We start from the raw sequence: 19,875 nt of genomic DNA, 5'->3' as shown, positions 1-19,875 counted from the left end.
GGCCTCTTTCCTGAACCGAAGGGTAGTTTGGACTAATGCGACTTGAGAATTTATGTGCATCCTTTGTTTTGGGTTTAGAGCTGGATGCCTGATGTCAAAGAAGACTTAGATACTATTAGATGTTGGACACCGGTGTCTATCTAGGTGTCAGTGATTTGTACAACTCTGGCTATACTATCAATTGGCCTTTTGAAATGTTGGCTTGTTGAATTGTTTCTGTGATTTTTTTAAATGTTGCTTCTATGTCTTGTAATTAAAGGCAGCCCCCCCCCCATTTACATGCATTCAGTATGTTTGCTACTGTGTATAGGCACATCACGCTAAACCTGAAAGTAACCTGGAAACATCATAAAGATGTCACCGAAATGTCACTAAAAGGGCATAATGGGAGTGCGGCAGGGGGGATAACAGGGTGTTTGCATGCTTTTTTAGTAGGTTTCAATTATACATGATTTCACCAACGTGCAGAGTCTCAGAATGTAACCCCCACATAAAAGTGGAGCTGCCTATACTAATTAATGAACTTGAGCTGTTATATTTTTTTTCCTATTCTGACATTGTGAGCTGATGATGATGATTTGGGCAAAGTATGATGTAGATAAAAAACCGTTATGTAATATAGATTAAAAGACCTAAATGGTGGGATATTAAATGATGTTTCATTAATATAAGGCATGATACAAAGAGTTTGGATGGAAAAATGAAGAGCTTCAGTAAATGTTACTGTAAGATAATATCCACAGGCATCTCATCTCATGTGTAAAGTAGTCCAACAGTTTAATTCTTTAATAAAACCTTTTTATCGGCATTTAGTTTTCTAAATGTTAAGCCACATTGCAGAATCCTTTATTTTTCAAGATCTGTCCAACAAAAAATGACTGAAACTGATGCTCAAACACTGTAAATTTAGGCTCTGTAAAATCCATGAAATCCAAGTATACATTATTAAAGTGTGGAATAATCCTGCAAATATTTTAAACTCTTTAAAAAAGGAATGAAAGTTTTGAATCAGAACTTCAGTGAAGCCAGTGGTCTCTTGAGATCTCAGCTATTCCAGAGGTCTTATGTTGATCCTTGGCTTGGAATAGCTACTACTTTAAAAATAAAAATTATATAAACTGACTTGCCCTCTCCCCCCACAAATAAATAATGTCCTTTATGTAAACTTTAGAAATAATACCTCAGATCAGAAGGTCTATTTTCCAAAATATCAAGTTGCACAAATGCATTAATACTGCCAAGTTTTATTCTTAGGTGTCTTATGGGAATATATCCCCTTCTTACAAAAATGCAAAGTAGGTCAGTTGTGCTGAGTACTTCTAAATTTGCACTTGTTTCTTCCAAGAGTTTGAATCTTGGATGAAAGGGACCTGTTTTGATCAATAAACAACAAGCAAAAATGATTTTTTTTTTCTAATTGCCTTTGGGAATGTTCTGGGTAGGTTATTCACATTTGCAAACAGATTAAGAAGAGTGCATTTGTCTGTCTTGTCTTAGCAAGAAAATGTGTTGTAAATATAGTTCTAATCTATTGGATCTATGAAAGTAATTTATCACACAGGTTGTCCTTCTGCCATCTTACTGTATAAATTTACCTACCAATTTTCAAATTACATTTTAAAGCGGTTCAAAAAAACACAAAAAAACACCCACAACATGCTATGTATGGACTTGGAATAGGTTGAAATTAAATTATGGAAGAGTGAAAATGCATAAGACAGAAATAGAATGTATTTGATACTGTATTATTTTGGATCTTTAAAAATGATAGCAGAAGACTATAACTTCATGTTCTCCCATAGCCTCAGTATTCCATGAGACTCTCTAGTCATGAGTGTTGCATTCTACTTGTTTCTTTGACAGCAACTATATATCTGTTGAGTATAGTGGTTTCCACATATACTGTTATGCATGCACACTCACAAGTACATCTATATGAGTTGTCTAACCCTTTTGAGGAAGGGTGTAGCCCTTTTGTGGCTGAATCAGTTGAGCACATGCTTTCTATGCAGAAGATTCCATGTTTAATCCCTGACATCTTCAGTTAGGACTAGGAGAAACTCCTGTATGAAACTGTTGCCATAGGAAACTAGCTACACCAGTGGGTTGACATGGGAAGGCAGCTTCCACTGACTATCATTCTGAACCAGGGTGTTTTGTGTTTTGGCTTCCAGCAGATGGAGGACAGGACATTTTATGCCTCTTCTCCGAGGGTTGACATCCTACCACATGACAGTTTTATTTGGACTGTTATTGCTGCATTTGAGTGTCTTAGGTTTACTCTTCCCATTTTCTAAACTCTGTTTTCCTTCAGAATTTCACTGGCTGTAGAGTATAAAAGAGTTTAAATGCCCTGTGTTTCTTATGATCCATCTGCCTCCATGAAAGTTTCACTTGGATTCCATATCAACTCTACTTTTCTCCCCGGCAAGTTGTCTTGATGTTTAAAGCTTGTGGGTGACGGACTGATATTCTTCTGGCTTTTCTTTTTTTTTAGTGATTAACGGAAATAATCAGACAAATTAACTCAGCATCAACTAAAACCTTTGAGCCTCAATCCCGCCCACAATTACTTGCACGTAAGTCCCATTTATTGCAGTGGGAGTTACATGTCTGTATCTGTGTGCTGGATTACAGACTTTAATGTTTCAATAATAGATTCAAGATCTCAGGAAATGAGTCACAAAAGGAAATGCAATCTCTTCCATGGCTAAAAAAATATTTGCCTTCTAACCAAGCTGTTCTTTGGATAGCTGTCAATTGACTAACCATTCTTTTAGTGTGAAGTGTTTTGTATAACTCAAACCTATGCATTCTTCCTTATGCCAAAAGTAGTTGGCCCCAAAACAGATAACAAGCTTTTATGCTATAAATAAATGATTGCAATTTATCATTGACCCAATTATACTTGCCATTACAGGCAATGACTGATTAACGTGTGTCCGAATGACATGCAGTCATGCACACATGCAAACCTGGAAGTCACTGAAAACATCGCTAAAAGGAGGTGTGGGGAATGGGGTGTTGTGTGCTTGTCAACTATATAAAATTATTTGCAGCTAGAGCACCAGCAGTTTACACAATGCTCTGCCAAGTTTCATAATCATAAAATGATAGGTCCCTGTTCTCAATGATCTTACAATCTAAAGCTGTCAGAAGGGAAGAGCAGCCCAGTTTATAGCTATTGAATCTGTGAACTTCTTCTATCTCTGAATACTTTCTCTTTTCAGAGTGACATAATACCAGTGGAATTTGGATGTTTATGCAGTGGCATTTCTTGACTGTGAGTGATGTAACATTCTATGAAGCATCGCAGCAGTTGCTGTTAGTATAGGTTTTGGTCACGTATACAGGTCTAGCCCACTGTGATTCAATACTTAGCAATAACTGCTAAGTATGTGAACTGCTCTGGATCAGTCTCCTCCAGAAATAAGTCTTGTGCAAAGAGTGATGCAGCTCCAGCATAGAAACATTTTTGTTTACCATGGTTTTTACTGGCTACTGATGAGTTTTAAGGGTATTTTTACTCTCTGACTGTTTATCTTATTGTATTTTTAATTATTTTGATTGCATTATTTGTAAAACATGAGTTTTCAAACATAAGACCTTTAAATGAGACTGTGCCCTTTTAATTTTCAATCCTGCCTAAAATGTCAATTACATGACCATTTCTATAGCTTGGGTTTTTTTTTATATCATCAAGCCCTTCTTTGGACAGCTCAATTGCTTAATAGTGCTCAGACTTAAGGAAAACGGCATGATACTTGCATTATAGCCCTATCTTTTGTTCAGCCTGCAAATTGTTCCTTTGTAAGAAGCTTTTCTTGTCAGTAATCCCCAAACATTTATGTATTTGGCTATCAAGATAATACAAACTGCTGTTTAGATATCAAAGATTATGGGGAAAGTCTGCTGTTGTTTTTACAGCAGTGCCTTCATAAAGAGCTGCAGTGCTTTGTCAAAGTAGTAATTAAATTTCCATCACTTAGTGCAGGTAAGAACAATTTATTCAGGTCTCCCCAGGTTCTTACTTATACCTTTTTAAAATAGTTGCTTAGTTGGAGCTATCCATTTTAAAAGCATGTTAAAATTAAGGCTGTTTGCATTAATTGGTTTAATTAATCATCTGAGCTTTGTTTTTATCCACTATTATCTCTCCCCACTTCTCCTTTTACACACGCATCTTGTTTTTGCCACTGCTGTGATGACTAAGGGCTCATCCACACTTGAGTTTGGTCTATGTTTTATTTTGTTTGCCCCCTGCTTTGTAAGCACAGGTCAGAGAGGTTTTGATTGACATTTGTTACAATTTTTCCTGGGGAAAGTGGTGGGGCAAACAAAAAACCTCTCAGTTCCTTGCCTTAGAAAGCACGGGACAAGCAGAAGTGTGGACAAGATCTAATTGTAGGGCACTCAGGACTTTGAATTGGGCTTTCTGACAGTACAAACTGGGTGCCTTAATCTCTGCCGCAATAGGTAGCTTTTCAGAGTAGTGAATGGAAGCCTGCTATCTACTGTGCTCCATCAACATCACTACTAGAGATATGGGATGCGGGTGGCGCTGTGGTCTAAACCACTGAGCCTCTTGGGCTTGCCAATCAGAAGGTCAGCGGTTCAAATCCCCACTACAGAGTGAGCTCTCATTTCTCTGTCCCAACTCCTGCCAACCTAGCAGTTCGAAAGCACACAAGTAGATAAATAGGTACCGTTGCAGTGGGAAGGTAAATGGTATTTCCGTGCGCTCTGGTTTCTATCATGATGATCTGGTGTGCCAGAAATGGTTTAGCCATGCTAGCCACATGACCCAGAAAGTTGTCTGTGGAGAAACGCCAGCTCCCTCAGCCTGAAAGTGAGATAAGAACAACAACATAGTCGCCTTTGACTCGACTTAACTGTCCAGGGGTCCTTTACCTTTTTACCTTTCACTAGAGATATAGTAGCTACAATTTCATCAGTGACCCAAGGAATCAATAGGGTTCCACTTCCTTGTAAAAAACTGCTAAGTGTGCTCTGGTTCCTTCATCAAAAAGAGACTTAGCTCCCAGGCTGCCGGCTCTACCTGCTCTCCAGACAACCAGCCATGACATTAGCTTTGGTTTAGGGTCCCAGCTGGTTTCAAGACTTAAAGACTCATCTGGCACCAACCTTGATGCCATTTTGGCACCTGGCAAATGCGATTTTATTCTCCTGTGCCTTTTAAACTTCTCCAGTTCTTATCAGTTTTAGCCTCACTGTTCATGTTTTTGTGCTATTTTTATATGTTATATTGGTGACCTGCTTTATTGTATGTATTTTTATTTTGTTTTTATTGTTGCCTTGAGCTGCCTAGCTATCGAGGACTATATATAAATGCCTTAAATCAATGATTAGTTGGCAGTGGCATTGAACCCATATGTCTCAATTTCTTCCTCTTGGCATATGTTGGGGTACTAAGCTCTGACCACTACATCAGAATTGCTCAGATTTTAAAAGACTTTCTCAGTTTTTCACAAATTGTTGTTCCCAATCTGTGATTTCATCCAGTTCTGAGATGAATGTAACAGCTGAGAAATGGTTTCTTGCCAATTTGTTCCCAGTTTACATAATGGTGTACTCATTTCCACATGGGATGAAACTGAGTTTGCAATTTGTTTGAAAGTCGTACATTTTGCTAATTTAAGGTTGTGATTAATGAGTATCAGGGTCTAACTATCTATTACATTAAATGCATGGTGTACAACACTGTCAGCATTTTTTAATTTGAAAAAGTTAATACTTAGTATGCCCCCTCATTTTCTGAATACTTAATAACAGCAATAACAAAACAACAACAATAATTTTATTGTTTATACCCCACCCATCTGGCAGAGTTTTCCCAGCCACTCTAGGCGGCTTCCAGCAAAATATAAAAATAACAACATGTCAGACATTAAAAGCTTCCCTGAACAGGGCTGCCTTCAGACGTGATCTAAAAGTTGTGTAATTCTTTATCTCCCTGTCATCTGATGGGAGGGCATTCCACAGGGAGGGTGCCACTGCTGATAAGGCCCTCTGCCTGGTTCCCTGTAACTTTACTTCTCACAGTGAGGGAACTGCCAGAAGACTTTTGAAGTGGATCTCAATGTGCAGACTGAATGATGGAGGTGGAGACACACCTTCAGGTATACTGGGCTGAGGCTAGGCAATTAGGGCTTTAAAGGTCAGTACCAACACTTTGAATTGTGCTCGGAAATGTACTGGGATCCTTTAGGACTGGTGTTATATGGTCTCGGCAGCCACTCCCACTCACCAGTCTAGCTGACACATTTTGGATTAGTTGTAGTTTCCGAGTCACCTTCAAAGGTAGTGTCACAGAGACCTCATTGCAGTAATCCAAGTGGGAGATAACTAGAGCATGCACCACTCTGGTGAGACAGTCCATGGGCAGATAGGGTCTTAGCCTGCATACCAGATGGAGCTGGTAGACAGCTGCTCTGGAGACAGAATTGACCTGTGCCTCCATAGACTGCTGTGAATCCGAAATGACTCCCAGGCTCCACACAGGTCCTTCAGGGGCACAGTTACCCCATTCAGGACCAGAGAGTGCCCCACCCCTACCCCCAGCCCCACCCACCCCCTTCTGTCTTGACAGAATTTAACCTCAATCTGTTAGCCACCATCTATCCTCCAACTGCCTCCAGACAGTCACACAGGAGATTCACTGCCTTCACTGGTTCTGATTTAAAGGAGAGATAGAGCTGGGTATCACCTGCCTACTGGTAGACACCCAGCCCAAACCCCCTGATGATCTCTCCCAGTGGCTTCATGTAGATGTTAAAAAGCATGGGGGTGAGGCCGGAGCCATGAGGCACCCCACAAGTGAGAGTCCTGGGGTCTGAACACTCATCCCTCAACACCACTTTCTGGACACGACCCAAGAGGAAGGAGTGGAAGCACTGTATAACAGTGTCCGCAGCTCCCAACTCCTCTAGATGGTCCAGAAGGATGTAATGGTTGATGGTATCAAAGGCCGCTGAGAGATCCAGCAGGACCAGGAAACAGCTTTCACCTCTGTCCCTAACCCGCCAGAGATCACCAACCAGCGTGCCCAAGGCAGTTTCAGTGCCATGATGAGGCCTGAATCCCAACTCGAAAGGATCCATATGATCCACATTCTCCAGGCATACCTGGAGTTGTTCGGCGACCACAGTCTAAATCACCTTGCCCAATAATAGAAGATGCTTAACCCTTCACTCACCAACTATAACCTCCCCATTTCCTGTTTTGATGTTTGAGGGCATGGAGAAAAGACATGTTCTTTGTAGAAGGATACTGTTCTAAAACCCGTCACATTTATGTCTGTTTTCTTTATGTAATAGAACTTTAAATATGAATTTATTTTGAACATAGACAGAAAGTTCAGAACCATCTATCTTTCCATTTCACACAAGAATACACTTAGAAAGTAATGATATACATGATTGCTTTTGAGAAAGTAGGGAATATGACTGTAACGTCAAAGAACTCTTATTGCCATAAAAATACTCTTAACAATCTGATCCCATTATGAGCTTTCTCTTTTTAGTTAATCCCATACCATGCATACTTTTACTGTATATACACCCATCATATATAAATAGTCTCTGAAGTCACAGAAAGAAACTGTCTTCCTGAAACTAAGCAGGTCTGGGTGCAGTCAATGTCTGGGTGAGTCTTGGAAACATGTAGACGCTGCCTTGGGTTTCATGATGGAATAAATGGGGGGAGATATAAATGTAAGAAGATTAATTGATATCCCCCACTCTTCACCTTTTTATTAAATTGAAAAGTTACCGTTCCTTGTAGGAGAGTTACTCCAGGTCTCCAATCATTTTGCTGCCCATTTCTGTACCATTTCCAGCTCTGCAATATCGTTTTTGTGACCTGACAACCAGAACCGTGCACAGTACTCAAAGTGTGGTCACACCATTAGGTTGTATAAAGACATTGAAAAAATGGAAGTTTTATTTTTGACCCCTTTCCTAAGGATTCCTAGCAAGGATTATTGAATTTTCTCTTTTTGCAGCTTCTTTGGGTTTATAATTGCTGTCACAGTAAGCATCTTTTCTAGGAGAAAATGGGTGTAATATCATTGCACCAATATTCTTCGGTCCAATTATTTTCTTTACTCTGTTAGCCTTTTCCCTTCAGATAGCAGAGAGTCAATTACAATAATAAATGAAGCCCAAAAAGAAGTCTAGCAACACAGTACATTGTGATGTCTCCATATGGTGCAATAATTCTGAATACTTGCCCGCCTGTGATCTGTTGTATCCAAGCATAGTAATGATTTATAGAATTCGGCCTCAAGAATTTGACAATTCTACCCCAAGCAGGACATTTAACAATTTGTTCTGTATATGCAATGAATTGCATCCAGTGGTGTCTTTCAGCTGGCACTAAGGCTTCTGTCGGTGGAATGAGAAGGGAATAAATTTTCGGCAATTCTCTCTCCTTTCTCCCCCAGCCACATCCCACTAGCCTAGTTTTATTACCCAAGTGTTTTTGTCTTGGCTGCAATGTGTCCTTCAGTTCTGATAACTACTCTTGCTTGTCCGAATGGAGGAGAGAGGGGTATGCAAGTGTTTACAGAGACTCTACTGTACAAACATAAAATTTACTTTTGTTGCTTTGCCAACTTTTGCTTCTGGCCTTGGCCACCAGTGGCATGAGACCCTCAGAAAGTTGTCCTTAACAGAATGCAGGTATTGGGCTGAAAAACATTCCCCATTCCAGTGTATTGTATAAAAGACTTTGGGTTTACACTTGTGTACTGGCAGCTGATGCCTCATACACATAGGAATAATAATTAGCCTGCTAAATTTAGGACAGATAAAATGTTCCTTCCATGTACAGTAAATGCCGATACATTTGGCACCTAGATAATGTGAAATCTACTATTACTGCAGAACAGTTAATTGATCATAATAGTGACTTGTTGTCAATTGCATATTGATAGTCTATGACCCATTTCACTGCTGTTTTATCATCCTCACCTGTTGGCACACCACCTAATTTTATTTATCCCTTCGGAGATCTCCTTAAATTAGGTATAATGTTCCTGCTTTGCTCCTCTCTCATTCTCATAGTAAGGGAGAATCTGGCAAAGCAATTAGGAAAATACAAAGCAACAAATAAACACATTTGAGCTCAGGATCAAAATATTTATTTTGCAGGTAGGAGGGTGGTGGAAGGCAGGCACACCAACTCTATGGGGCTGAAGCCTCCACAGCCCCCATGTCCGCTGAGATGGGGCTAACCCCCCCCCCAATGTTGAGGGGGCAGAGGAAGCCTGGCAGGATGTCATCCTGACATGGTGTGTGGCCTGATGGGATGACAAAGCAGGCCTGGTAGGTCTCTCCCAAATCAACAGTGATGTCAGCCCCCCAATGTTGGGTTCAACTCAGTGCCTGTGGTGGAAATACTATTGGAAATACTGTTTCAAAAAGGACTAATTTGTTACTATAAAAGCCTGTATCACAGGGATGTTGGAAAGACATATGAAGCTCATCTAAGTTGCATTCCTCCAATAAGCACAATAGTTCATGACCCTTGTGTCCTTCAAAACTCATCTCTTCATTTGACAGAACAGTGGAAGGCTGCATATTATGCTTTGCAACAGACTAATGTTGCAATGGGCATAGTATAGGTAATGCAAAGTGAGAAACTGGCATCAGCTACATGTTCCAATGTGTAAGTGGACATGGCATCAGGTGAACAGTGGAGACAGTCACCTACAGGACACGGTTTTGCAGGCTGGCTATACATTTCTTACCTTTGCAATGTTAGTAGGCATTCTTAGTAAGACTATCCACAGCCAGTAAAACAGAATTCAAACCATGTGTGCCCTGCATATTGTTCTGCAATATGTAAAGACATATTGTTCCACGATTAAATTATATCCAGTTTATGTAAGCTGCCGATTGTGAATTATCTAGTGTATAGTGCAAGTGAATGTATGTGTGACCATGATTACTAGATAAAATTGATTTAATCTGCCTGGACTTTGTGTACCATTAGTCATAGAAAATTAATACCAGAATGGATATGATCCTTCTGTTTGTTTGAATAGTACAATGATCTTTCTGGATATTGTACAAATGAGCTACACTTTGTCTAATTGCAGCAAAGGCACTTAGAAGGTGTATTTGCATGTTGCATGAACTACTCTATTAACCACTGACTAATGGCTGGTTTACAGTTTTAATTGTTGCTTGTCTGTATTGGTTATTGTACTGCAATCATTTTGTGCATATAAGGCTATGTCACTGCTCAGCTGTTTGATGGCCACCCAAAAGCATCAATGTTTGTTTTTTTCAATGGAATGACTGCTGCTATTTGTTGGCATGTTTGAGCATGCTCTTCCACAGCACAGAGCTGATAGACCTCCTGCTAATGGGCAGGAAGGAGAACTGTCTTGATTTGATAGCTTGTGCAAACTCATTGTACAGCTTTGATGAAGAAGCTTATAGTGGATAGTGAAGAAAAGCAGTTCTCAGAAATCCAGGGGAGGCCCAATCCTGTCTCCTCCTGGAGTACGAAAAGTCATTCATTTTCCATACAGCATGATAATATAGATGATGATGATGAATTTTGAAAATGAATCTTGAAGGAGTCAATCACCACACCAAATGACACTGAATGCAGCCAGTGGCATCTGTTGAAGATGTTTGCTTGTCAACATTGATGGCAGCAATAGATGTAGATGACCAAGCTAGCATAGGAAATCACTGAGAAAGGAGTGCAAACATGCTGGGAATGTGGTCTGGGAAAGCACACCATTGTTTGAGACTCTGTTCTGCCATGTGATGCCCAAAACCTTCCTGATTCAGTGCATACCTTAAGTGTGTAGTTATCAATGCTGATGTGTGGAGCGCTGGCACAATCCTGAACCTGCACGTTGATCTTTGTCAGGCTGATGGTGTGGCCAAACCCCCTACGGACTTAGACAAAATAGTTAATGAGTCTCTGTAGAGCTTCCTTGGCATGCACTGTCCATTAAAATCCAGATATATACTCATTTGTTTTAGGAGAAATACATTTGAGCATACAGTTATATGGAATATAACAACTCTGGCATAATTAATATGGAAGTGCTGCTGAAAGCATGTGATAGAAAAACTACTCAAGTTAGCAAATAAGAAATCCACAGCAGTTTCTCTCTCAGTTTTTGCAGTTACAGTTGATAATCAGTTTTCTCCCAAATTTTTTATTTTATGTCTGCTATCTCAGTGTTTATGGTAGTGAGTTACACATGGTGAGGAAGTATTTGAGCACTGTGCCTACAAGTTAAATTGTTGTAAAGCAATATGTGTACATGAATATTTAAGTGTAGGTGGGTTCCCACGAGGCAAGACACAGTGATAACAGCAATGAACTTTATTGAACTGGACAACAGGGGCAAAATAGCTGCTTATGTAAATTTCTGAAAGCCTGGGCCACTTCCACTCCCAATGTGATTGGCTGTCTAAGCTTCTAAGCAGCAAATCATGACTCAGAGTTTAAGGGCCAATGGCAGAGGCCCACATCCTGAAATGTTCTGTGATTGGATATCTTGTATATCGAATCAGAACACAGGAGCTCAGAATCCTTAGTCCAGACTCAAGCTCAGGCAAACCCAGACCACTGAATACATAACAAATACTGACAGATTCCTAGTTTGCATCATCTGAGTTGTGCTGGTTATGTGGGGGTGTGAATCAAACATTCTGAGTGTATGTCCTTATTGCCCACATCTCTAGTTACCTCATACATGCATATAGTATTCCTTACCAATGAGTATGTGTTATGTGTTGAAGAATTTAGCTGCTCAGGAAAATCAAATAGAAATATAGCCATATAACAAAATATTCCCGGGGAATTTGAAGATATGCTTTTGCGTTTTTCATACCTCTTGAAATAATTGATAGTGCTTTACTTTTTTTTTTAAGCGAGTGCAAATAGAATTTATGGTTACAGTACACTGAATAGAATAACTGCATCTGCAGTATATCATCATATTTACTTGTGTCATGCTATGCAATCTGCAGTATATAATTCCACTAGGTCTCTCTTAGCCCTCTCCTCGGTGGTGTTATTTTGAGGATTCATTAATCCATACTGATCTGTTCTGTAGATAGACTCTCTCTTTCTCTCTCTTTCCTCCCGCCTCTCTCTCACACACAGAGTTTCCAGTAATATAGTCTCCCCATCGGTGTCACTAAAAAAAGGGGGGGTATGGCAAATAAGAGACTTTCAAAACTCCCAGGGTTTGTTGCTGGATTTAAACTATTTATCAGCTTGCACAAATGAGCCGCATAGAGAGCTATAGTAAGGGAAAATAATACAGAAAACCTAGTGTGCATATAAATGTGTTGCGCATGCAGAACGAGACCCCCTGGATCTCAGCTCTTGTTTGAGCAGGTCAAAGTTCCTTTTCCTAACTAAGGTTGACTTTCTGGGAATGAGGGCTAAACTGAACACAGCAGAAGGCTTTTAATCCCCTGTAAGTATGCTGATGTAGGAGTCAATATAGGCTGACTACTTTACCTTAACTAATCTGCTAATTAACCTTGAATAAAATAGTATATAGGCTAGCATTCAGAAGTCTCAAAGAGTTTAATAGATTGCATGACAACCAATTCTACAAACACAAACACACATACTCCGCAGCAGAATGAGGTCCCCTTGGTTATTATTTTTTTCTACCACATGTCATTCATGCAATAATAGTGAACTAGCAATGAATTTATACTGAACCATCCACATGTTGTTCTACAATGCAGTGGAGGAAGTACAGAAGTGCGGGTTGTCCTCCCTTTATATAGAGTCCATGACGTATAGCCACGCAAAGGCGGTGGTCGCTCAAAGATTAAGGGATATTGCCAGACAGGAGGACATAGCCCGTGTGAAACCTGGGTTGTTACTGGGGAGCAGTTGTATCGGGCTGCTCCAGCTCACTACCTGGCGGATATCCACTACGTGGAATACCGCAGACTATTTACTGCGGCTAGGCTGAATGTTCTTGACTTGGCGGTTCTGAAGGGAAGATATGGAGGAGTCCCATATGACCAGAGATTATGCCACTGTGCGTTGGGTGAGGTAGAATCAACAGAGCACATTTTACTGAGCTGTCCCTTCTACAACGATTTAAGACAGTATCTTATAACTCCATACTTACCCCAGCTCAGTTCCCGACAAAGAGGAAAGCAGACAGCATATCTGCTAAATAAGTCTTCTGGGAAAACAACTTTGTCAGTGGCTACATTCCTTTTCCTGGCACTCAAGTGTCGGAAATGTATAACTGAATGCTTTGATGTGGGTTATCTGTGAGAGGTCTAGTACTGTGGCCCTACCTTATTTATGTACCCCTATGATGTTTTAGTTTATAATTCTGTATTGTGTAATGTTTTATTTCTGACTATCGGTCGAATAAAGGAAATTGATTGATTGATTGTTCTACAATGCTTTCCCAATGCTGCCACATTATTGTCATCTTGAGCAACACCCTTGCACTATAGCCCAACAAAAGCAGGACACCCCTATCCCCAAACATGAAAAGCTATAACATTTCAGTAGGATGCTATGGGTAAACACTAGTTGGAAGCAAAGCAACATGTTAGCCCCCCCTTTTTTTGCAGGTATAAACAGTAGTGAAAGCAGGATTGTGTATAACTGCCCCTGAGTACAAATGATCAAGAATGCACAATAAAAAGAAGGGCTTCTGGAGGGAACCTGAGTTACAAGAACTGTCGATACTTTAAATGAGATGCACATATAACTTTTATTGGTATAGATGGTGTTGTGTTTCCAATGGTTGAACTTAAAAACATGTTTTGATGCATGCGTGAGGACCTGAGGAAAAGCCTGTGAGGTTTGGGGACTGAATCCCAGGATGAGGCCTTCTTTGAAGGTGCACAACTGGGCACTGCCCCTCAGGATCTTAAACCCAATTTCTGAGACAGCACCTAAAATCTGAGAACATGACAGTCCTAAAGAATTTCACTCAGTTGTGGCATGCTTGGTTTGGGTAACACTCTTTGGAATTTCCAATGAAGAAGGCTTGAGTGGCAGGAAAGGAGAACAGAACTGGTTTTGCAGGACTTTAACCCTTTAAATGAAGCATGTGAAGAACCTCTCTTCGGTGGTCTGAAGTGATATGAATTATTTCCTTGACGCGGGCGGTGCTGTGGGTTAAACCACAGAGCCTAGGACTCGCCGATCAGAAGGTTGGCGGTTCAAATCCCCATGATGGGTGAGCTCCCATTGCTCGGTCCCAGCTCCTGCCAACCTAGCAGTTCGAAAGCACGTCAAAAGTGCAAGTAGATAAATAGGTACTGCTCTGGTGGGAAGGTAAACGGCGTTTCCGTGCGCTGCTCTGGTTCGCCAGAAGCGGCTCAGTCATGCTGGTCACATGACCCGGAAGCTGTATGCCGGCTCCCTCGGCCAATAAAGCAAGATGAGCACCGCAACCCCAGAGTCGGTCATGACTGGACCGAATGGTCAGGGGTCCCTTTACCTTTACCTATATGTCCCAATACATATTTAAGACTCCAGCCCTGCATCCAGTTACTGTATATATGCTACTCCAATGAAATGAATGGACTTTAGCCTGTGTTCTTATTTACATCCAGTCCAAGTGGTGGTGGCACTGCCCTTCAATGTTCTGCCTCCTTAGTCTCATTGGAAAGAAGGATAGGAACAAAATTAGAATCAGTTAATTCTGTTTGTCATTGGCTCAGGCTCCACCTGCTATTTGGGCTCCACCCCACCAATAGGAACAAGCCACCGCTAATCAACAACACCAGTAAATGTCATTAAGTGAATCTTAAAACAGATTTTCATGTACCATGGCTGGGTCCTCCCCCCCCCTTCAATTTAGGACATATACCTCAGTCTTCCCCCACCAAAAAAAAAAAAAATTCACCTGACTCCTGAGTACTTGAATTGTCCAGAAGCAATTTTCATTGGCAGGAAAATTGCTGAAATTATCACGTTGAGTAAATCTGCTTTCCAAAACAATTTCTTGCAAATTCCAGGGATGGCATTCAACTAACTTTTACTCTGATAGACATTGAAATTAATGGATGTAACTAATATTCATTTCAATGGGTCTACTCTGAGTAAATGTTAGTTGATGACCACCCCAGTATACACCACCCTTTTCTATTTCTGCCCCCTTATTCTTGTGTAGCAATAGATGGATATGGAGTAGACTATGCCAGTTTCCAGAATTTGTTTCTTCATTGTTTTTGATTATTTCTGAGCCACTTTGTATATGACAGTAACCCTCCGGTGATGATGACATACAATCTGATGGCATTTTCTTATCTTTCTCTTCAGGATACGCGAATCACGATGCTCACCTTGGATCGTGTGAAAACAAGTACTGTGGTTTGGGTAGGCACTGTGTTGTTAACAGAGGAACAGGGCAAGCAGAGTGTGTCTGCATGGAGCACTGCAAGCCTCACTTCAAGCCTGTGTGTGGCTCAGATGGTGAATTCTACGAAAACCACTGTGAAGTACATCGAGCCGCCTGCCTGAAAAAGCAAAAGATTACCATCGTTCACAACGAAGACTGCTTCTTCAAAGGTAAGCATGTTTGGACAATGCCTTGAAGACTCTAGCCAGCTGCATATTTTGAAGTTAATTCAGCTGGAGTGCTGATAAAATTCTGCACGGTGTATTGTGAAGAAATGGTAGGAGAACTTAATCTGACAAAACTCTCTTCCCCTAGATATGTGTCTCAGCTACGCCCAGTTTTCTCTGTGTCTTTTCTGAGAAGCCTTGGAATATAGATCAAGCGTGGCTTTTGACACTGTTGTAACCAAGATTCCTATGACCTTGGTTTGAAGAGGTGAATAAAACTGTGATAAAGTAAAGCAGTTCCAGAGTTTAATGGAGAAATATGTAACCACTGCAGAGGCTGCATGTGTATAGCTTACTGCTAGAAGCCTAATCTTTGAGTTACCATTCTATCTTGCCTTGTTGCCGAAAGCTTTTTATTATTTTAAGATCCTGGCTTCTATCTTGTTTGTCATTGCTGTTTTGATTCTGCTTTTCACTCTTTTTATCTGTTGGGACAAATATTAATGTTTATTTTGATAATTTTTAAAAAATTTGTTTCATGTGATTGTGAGAAGTCTTGGGGGCTTTTGAAGTCACAGGGCAATACAATACAAAACTAATGGGTGCTGAAAAATCAGAAAATGAGAGCCCTTGACAATTTTACAGTAATTGAACTTCTCAGTCAGGTCCATTACTGAGGCCTAATTTATGTGCAGATTTTTACAATAGGGTTTCTATTCTCTGATACTGGTTTGAGAAGTACCCATGAAATCCAAGCATGTATGTGATGCAGAACTTAAGTTTTTTCCAACTGAGGAGCCATATTTTTAAAAAGATGTGTGTCTTTAACTCATACAACTAACCCCTCTTCATATACACTTCACCATGAATACAATGTTTCTCATTAAAATGCCTTCAAGAATTATAATAAATTCATCTCACATGGATCAAATGCATATGGAGTTACCGGTTAGGTTTTGCTTAAGTCTTGACCATTGATTTGTGCCTTTCTGCTTAGTTCATTTCCCCCTAACTTGGTTCTGGAAGTGCTGTATCCATTCCAACTGCTCTGTTAAGAGATGTGTGCTCTGTAGACAATGGAGTTTAATTATAGACATGATCCTGCACTTTGATTGCATTTTAAGCCCATGTACATTTTAGTGCATATCCATAGGGGTGAGAAACATAAGCTGGTATTTTTAAGTGATCTTTAAGTTCCCCCACTGTGAGCACAAAGAAATGATTAATCTAACAATAACTGTTAGAGGTGGCAAGACCCCTTTTTCCATGCAGAAAACACACATACAGGAGAATTTCATATAGAACATGAGGCAGAGCTTTTATATTCAGTTTTTTTCTGGCAAGCCTAATGCCAAGGAAGAAGTTAAAGTTATGGATACAATTTCAGTTCTGTTAGTACATAATGGAGCCTTTTAAATTTGAGGTCTACAAGATGTTTTATAAGAGTCTGCTTGCATTGGAATAAAATCCAGCCTACATTTTTAATATGAATGCAATACAAATGAGGCAATTTTGTTTTGTTGGCTCGTCTCTGCAGTGTAATAGAAATGCAGTGACCATTGCACTGCATTTTCTCCATTCCATAATTGCTGCCCTGCTAATAACTTTTGCATTTGGGGGAGCCTATAGTAATTTCAGTTTAAAAGTTTAGCATAACAGTTGACTGACTCGACTTGTGGAGGTCACGCAACAAAGGAAGTGAAGTAGATGCTGATGGGATGGCATTTTGGGAAGAATGCATAATTATTGGAAGGGTGAAAGGTGTGGGAGCTGAAATTAGACTAGCGGTTCTGCATTATATTGAAGGATGGTCTCATATGTGACAACCAGAACAATTAAACTCAGGAACACTTGTACATGTTGTTAATGTGCATTTACATTCTGCTCGATGTAACTTTTTCATTTAACTCCTTTGCTGCAACTAGCTGAGATTCACAGACCAGAGTGCCTGCTGCCAGAATTTAAGTTGAGTTCTGCTGTCTCAGACCAAAGCTCTGTCTTGTACAGCATCTTGTTTCTTGTTTATCTTCTGATACTGGAGGAAGCTTTTAACCATCTGGATAAGAACCATTTATCCTCTACAGAGTGTGCTTTCTCACCCTCCCATCAAGCTACCTGTGGGAGTTCCTCATGCATGCAAATTTACTAGTGAACCAGTAGTTTGCCCTGACCACTAATGGACACTGTTATTGGGAAAGTAATTATACTGATGAAATTTTCCATGCTTGATGTCTACCTCTCATAAAAAGGTAAAGGACCCCTGACAGTTAAGTCCAGTTGTGAACGACTCTGGGGTTGCAGCGCTCATCTTGCTTTACTGGCCGAGGGAGCCGACGTTTGTCTGCAGACAGTTTTTCCGGGTCATGTGGCCAGCATAACTAAGCTGCTTCTGGTGAAACCAGAGCAGTGCACAGAAACGCCGTTTACCTTCCCGCTGGAGCGGTACCCATTTATCTACTTGCACTTTGACATGCTTTTGAACTGCTAGGTTGGTAGGAGCTGAGACTGAGCAACGAGAGCTCACCCCGTCACGGGGATTCGAACTGCTGACCTTCTGATTGGCAAGCCCTAGGCTCAGTGGTTTAGACCACAGTGCCACCCGCGTCCCACCTCTCCTTATACTTTCCTTTAAAAACACAACAGGATGTTTTGACATGTGACAGTAAGATGGCAAAGGGCTCCTCCAGATGACCTCTTTATTGTGTTTTCTTCCTGATTTCATTCAAAAAAGCTTACATGGAGGTTAGAGCATGTCTGATCTTTATTGAACATTTGTTCTACTTTGCTTGCAGGATGGTTATACAACAATGAACATTCATTCTTATTTGCTTGCAGGGTGTTTATGTATATATTTTGGTTAATCATTCATTTATCCCATCCTTTTTTATGTATTTCCGCATCACAATCCTAACTGCAATTTTTTAAAAAATAAATAAAGTGGATTTGTTGTGCCAGGACAACAGTGTGTTCTACTTCACTTAAATTGTGGAAACCTAAATTTCCAGTTTGCATTTGAATCCCTCCCACAAAGTAGTGGCACCCTAAGCAAAAGGAACCTCACGGTTTGTTCTTTAGTGGTATTGACCCAATTTGTCTGTACATATCAACTGGAATCTCAGAAATGGCAGGTTAGCTATCAGTTATAGTAGTTCATAATAATAAGAATGTTCATTATGCCTATCAAAATGTATTTTTTTCATAGAGCTTGAACAGAATCTGATTTGGATCATGACATTTTGTAGCATTATTATGGTTGGATTATAATATACAACTGTAAAAATTTAAATATTATGGGCAGTATCCAACAGAGAAAATCCATTACTGTGAAGAGTAATGGCTTGGCAGTGAAATTTCCCCTCCCTTTCTTTACCCCCTGCACCCTGTTAGTCTCTTTTGGGGGTTCTCCTAACCCTCAGGAGCAGATTTGGGGCAGGGTTCAGGGGTGTGCCAGGAGAAGAGACAGTGAAGGGAAATTCTGTTACACAGATATCTTGGGATACCGTATTTGAAACCACTCGATACTAGAATTTAAAAGGGACGCGGGTGGTGCTGTGGTCTAAACCACTGAGCCTCTTTAAGCAGAAAATAAATGGTTTATTTGGAATCATACTACGCCTTCTAAAGCTATGTACATACAGTGGTACCTCTGGTTAAGTACTTAATTCGTTCCGGAGGTCCGTACTTAACCTGAAACTGTTCTTAACCTGAAGCACCACTCTAGGTAATGGGGCCTCCTGCTGTTGCCGCGCCGCTGGAGCACAATTTCTGTTCCCATCCTGAAGCAAAGTTCTTAACCTGAAGCACTATTTCTGGGTTAGCGGAGTCTGAACCTGAAGCGTATGTAACCTGAAGCGTATGTAACCCGAGGTTGTGATTCGAGGACCTGATCCCCACTTGGGGAATAAAGACACGTGGACACAGTATGTAAGGTTAATGGGTAAGGAAAAGGCCACAACTTTATTGATTACAGCATGTGAGAAGGTATTGGCTTAGGCATTGGACCATGGAGGAGGGGTTATTAACCATTAGGGGGAGCCTGTTGATGCTAATACAACTATAGGCTCTCTCCTGATGTCACCGAGGGTCGTGCCATGGCCCCCCGCCACACAGGCATCGGACAGGATCCACGACCGCCAGATTCCTTTAGCGGAATACCCAAAATTGTTGGGGAAGGTGATGGCCACACCTTGCCCCCCGAAACACCAACAACACATTCCAATGCCGAACCACCAAATACCACGAAAGTTGTGACGGTTGCTACGAGGTAGGCGAAAAAAACCAAGAGGCCGGGCTAATTTAGCCAATTGGGAA

General features: G+C 40.7%; 1 protein-coding gene across 4 annotated transcripts in view; it reads left to right on the top strand.

Annotated features, from left to right (window-relative positions):
- FSTL5 (follistatin like 5) overlaps positions 1–19,875 on the top strand; it is a 323,965-nt gene that overhangs the window by 101,004 nt on the left and 203,086 nt on the right. For all 4 annotated transcript variants that reach the window (XM_081926023.1, XM_081926021.1, XM_081926022.1 and 1 more), the window contains exon 4: positions 15,319–15,567. In XM_081926023.1, the coding sequence (XP_081782149.1) occupies positions 15,319–15,567 (249 nt within the window). The remainder of the gene's footprint in view (positions 1–15,318; positions 15,568–19,875) is intronic.

This window comes from Podarcis melisellensis (genome assembly GCF_964234715.1).
Source record: "Podarcis melisellensis genome assembly, chromosome: 9".
Taxonomy (NCBI): Eukaryota; Metazoa; Chordata; class Lepidosauria; order Squamata; family Lacertidae; genus Podarcis; species Podarcis melisellensis.
This window is presented reverse-complemented; position numbering and strand designations above follow the sequence as displayed.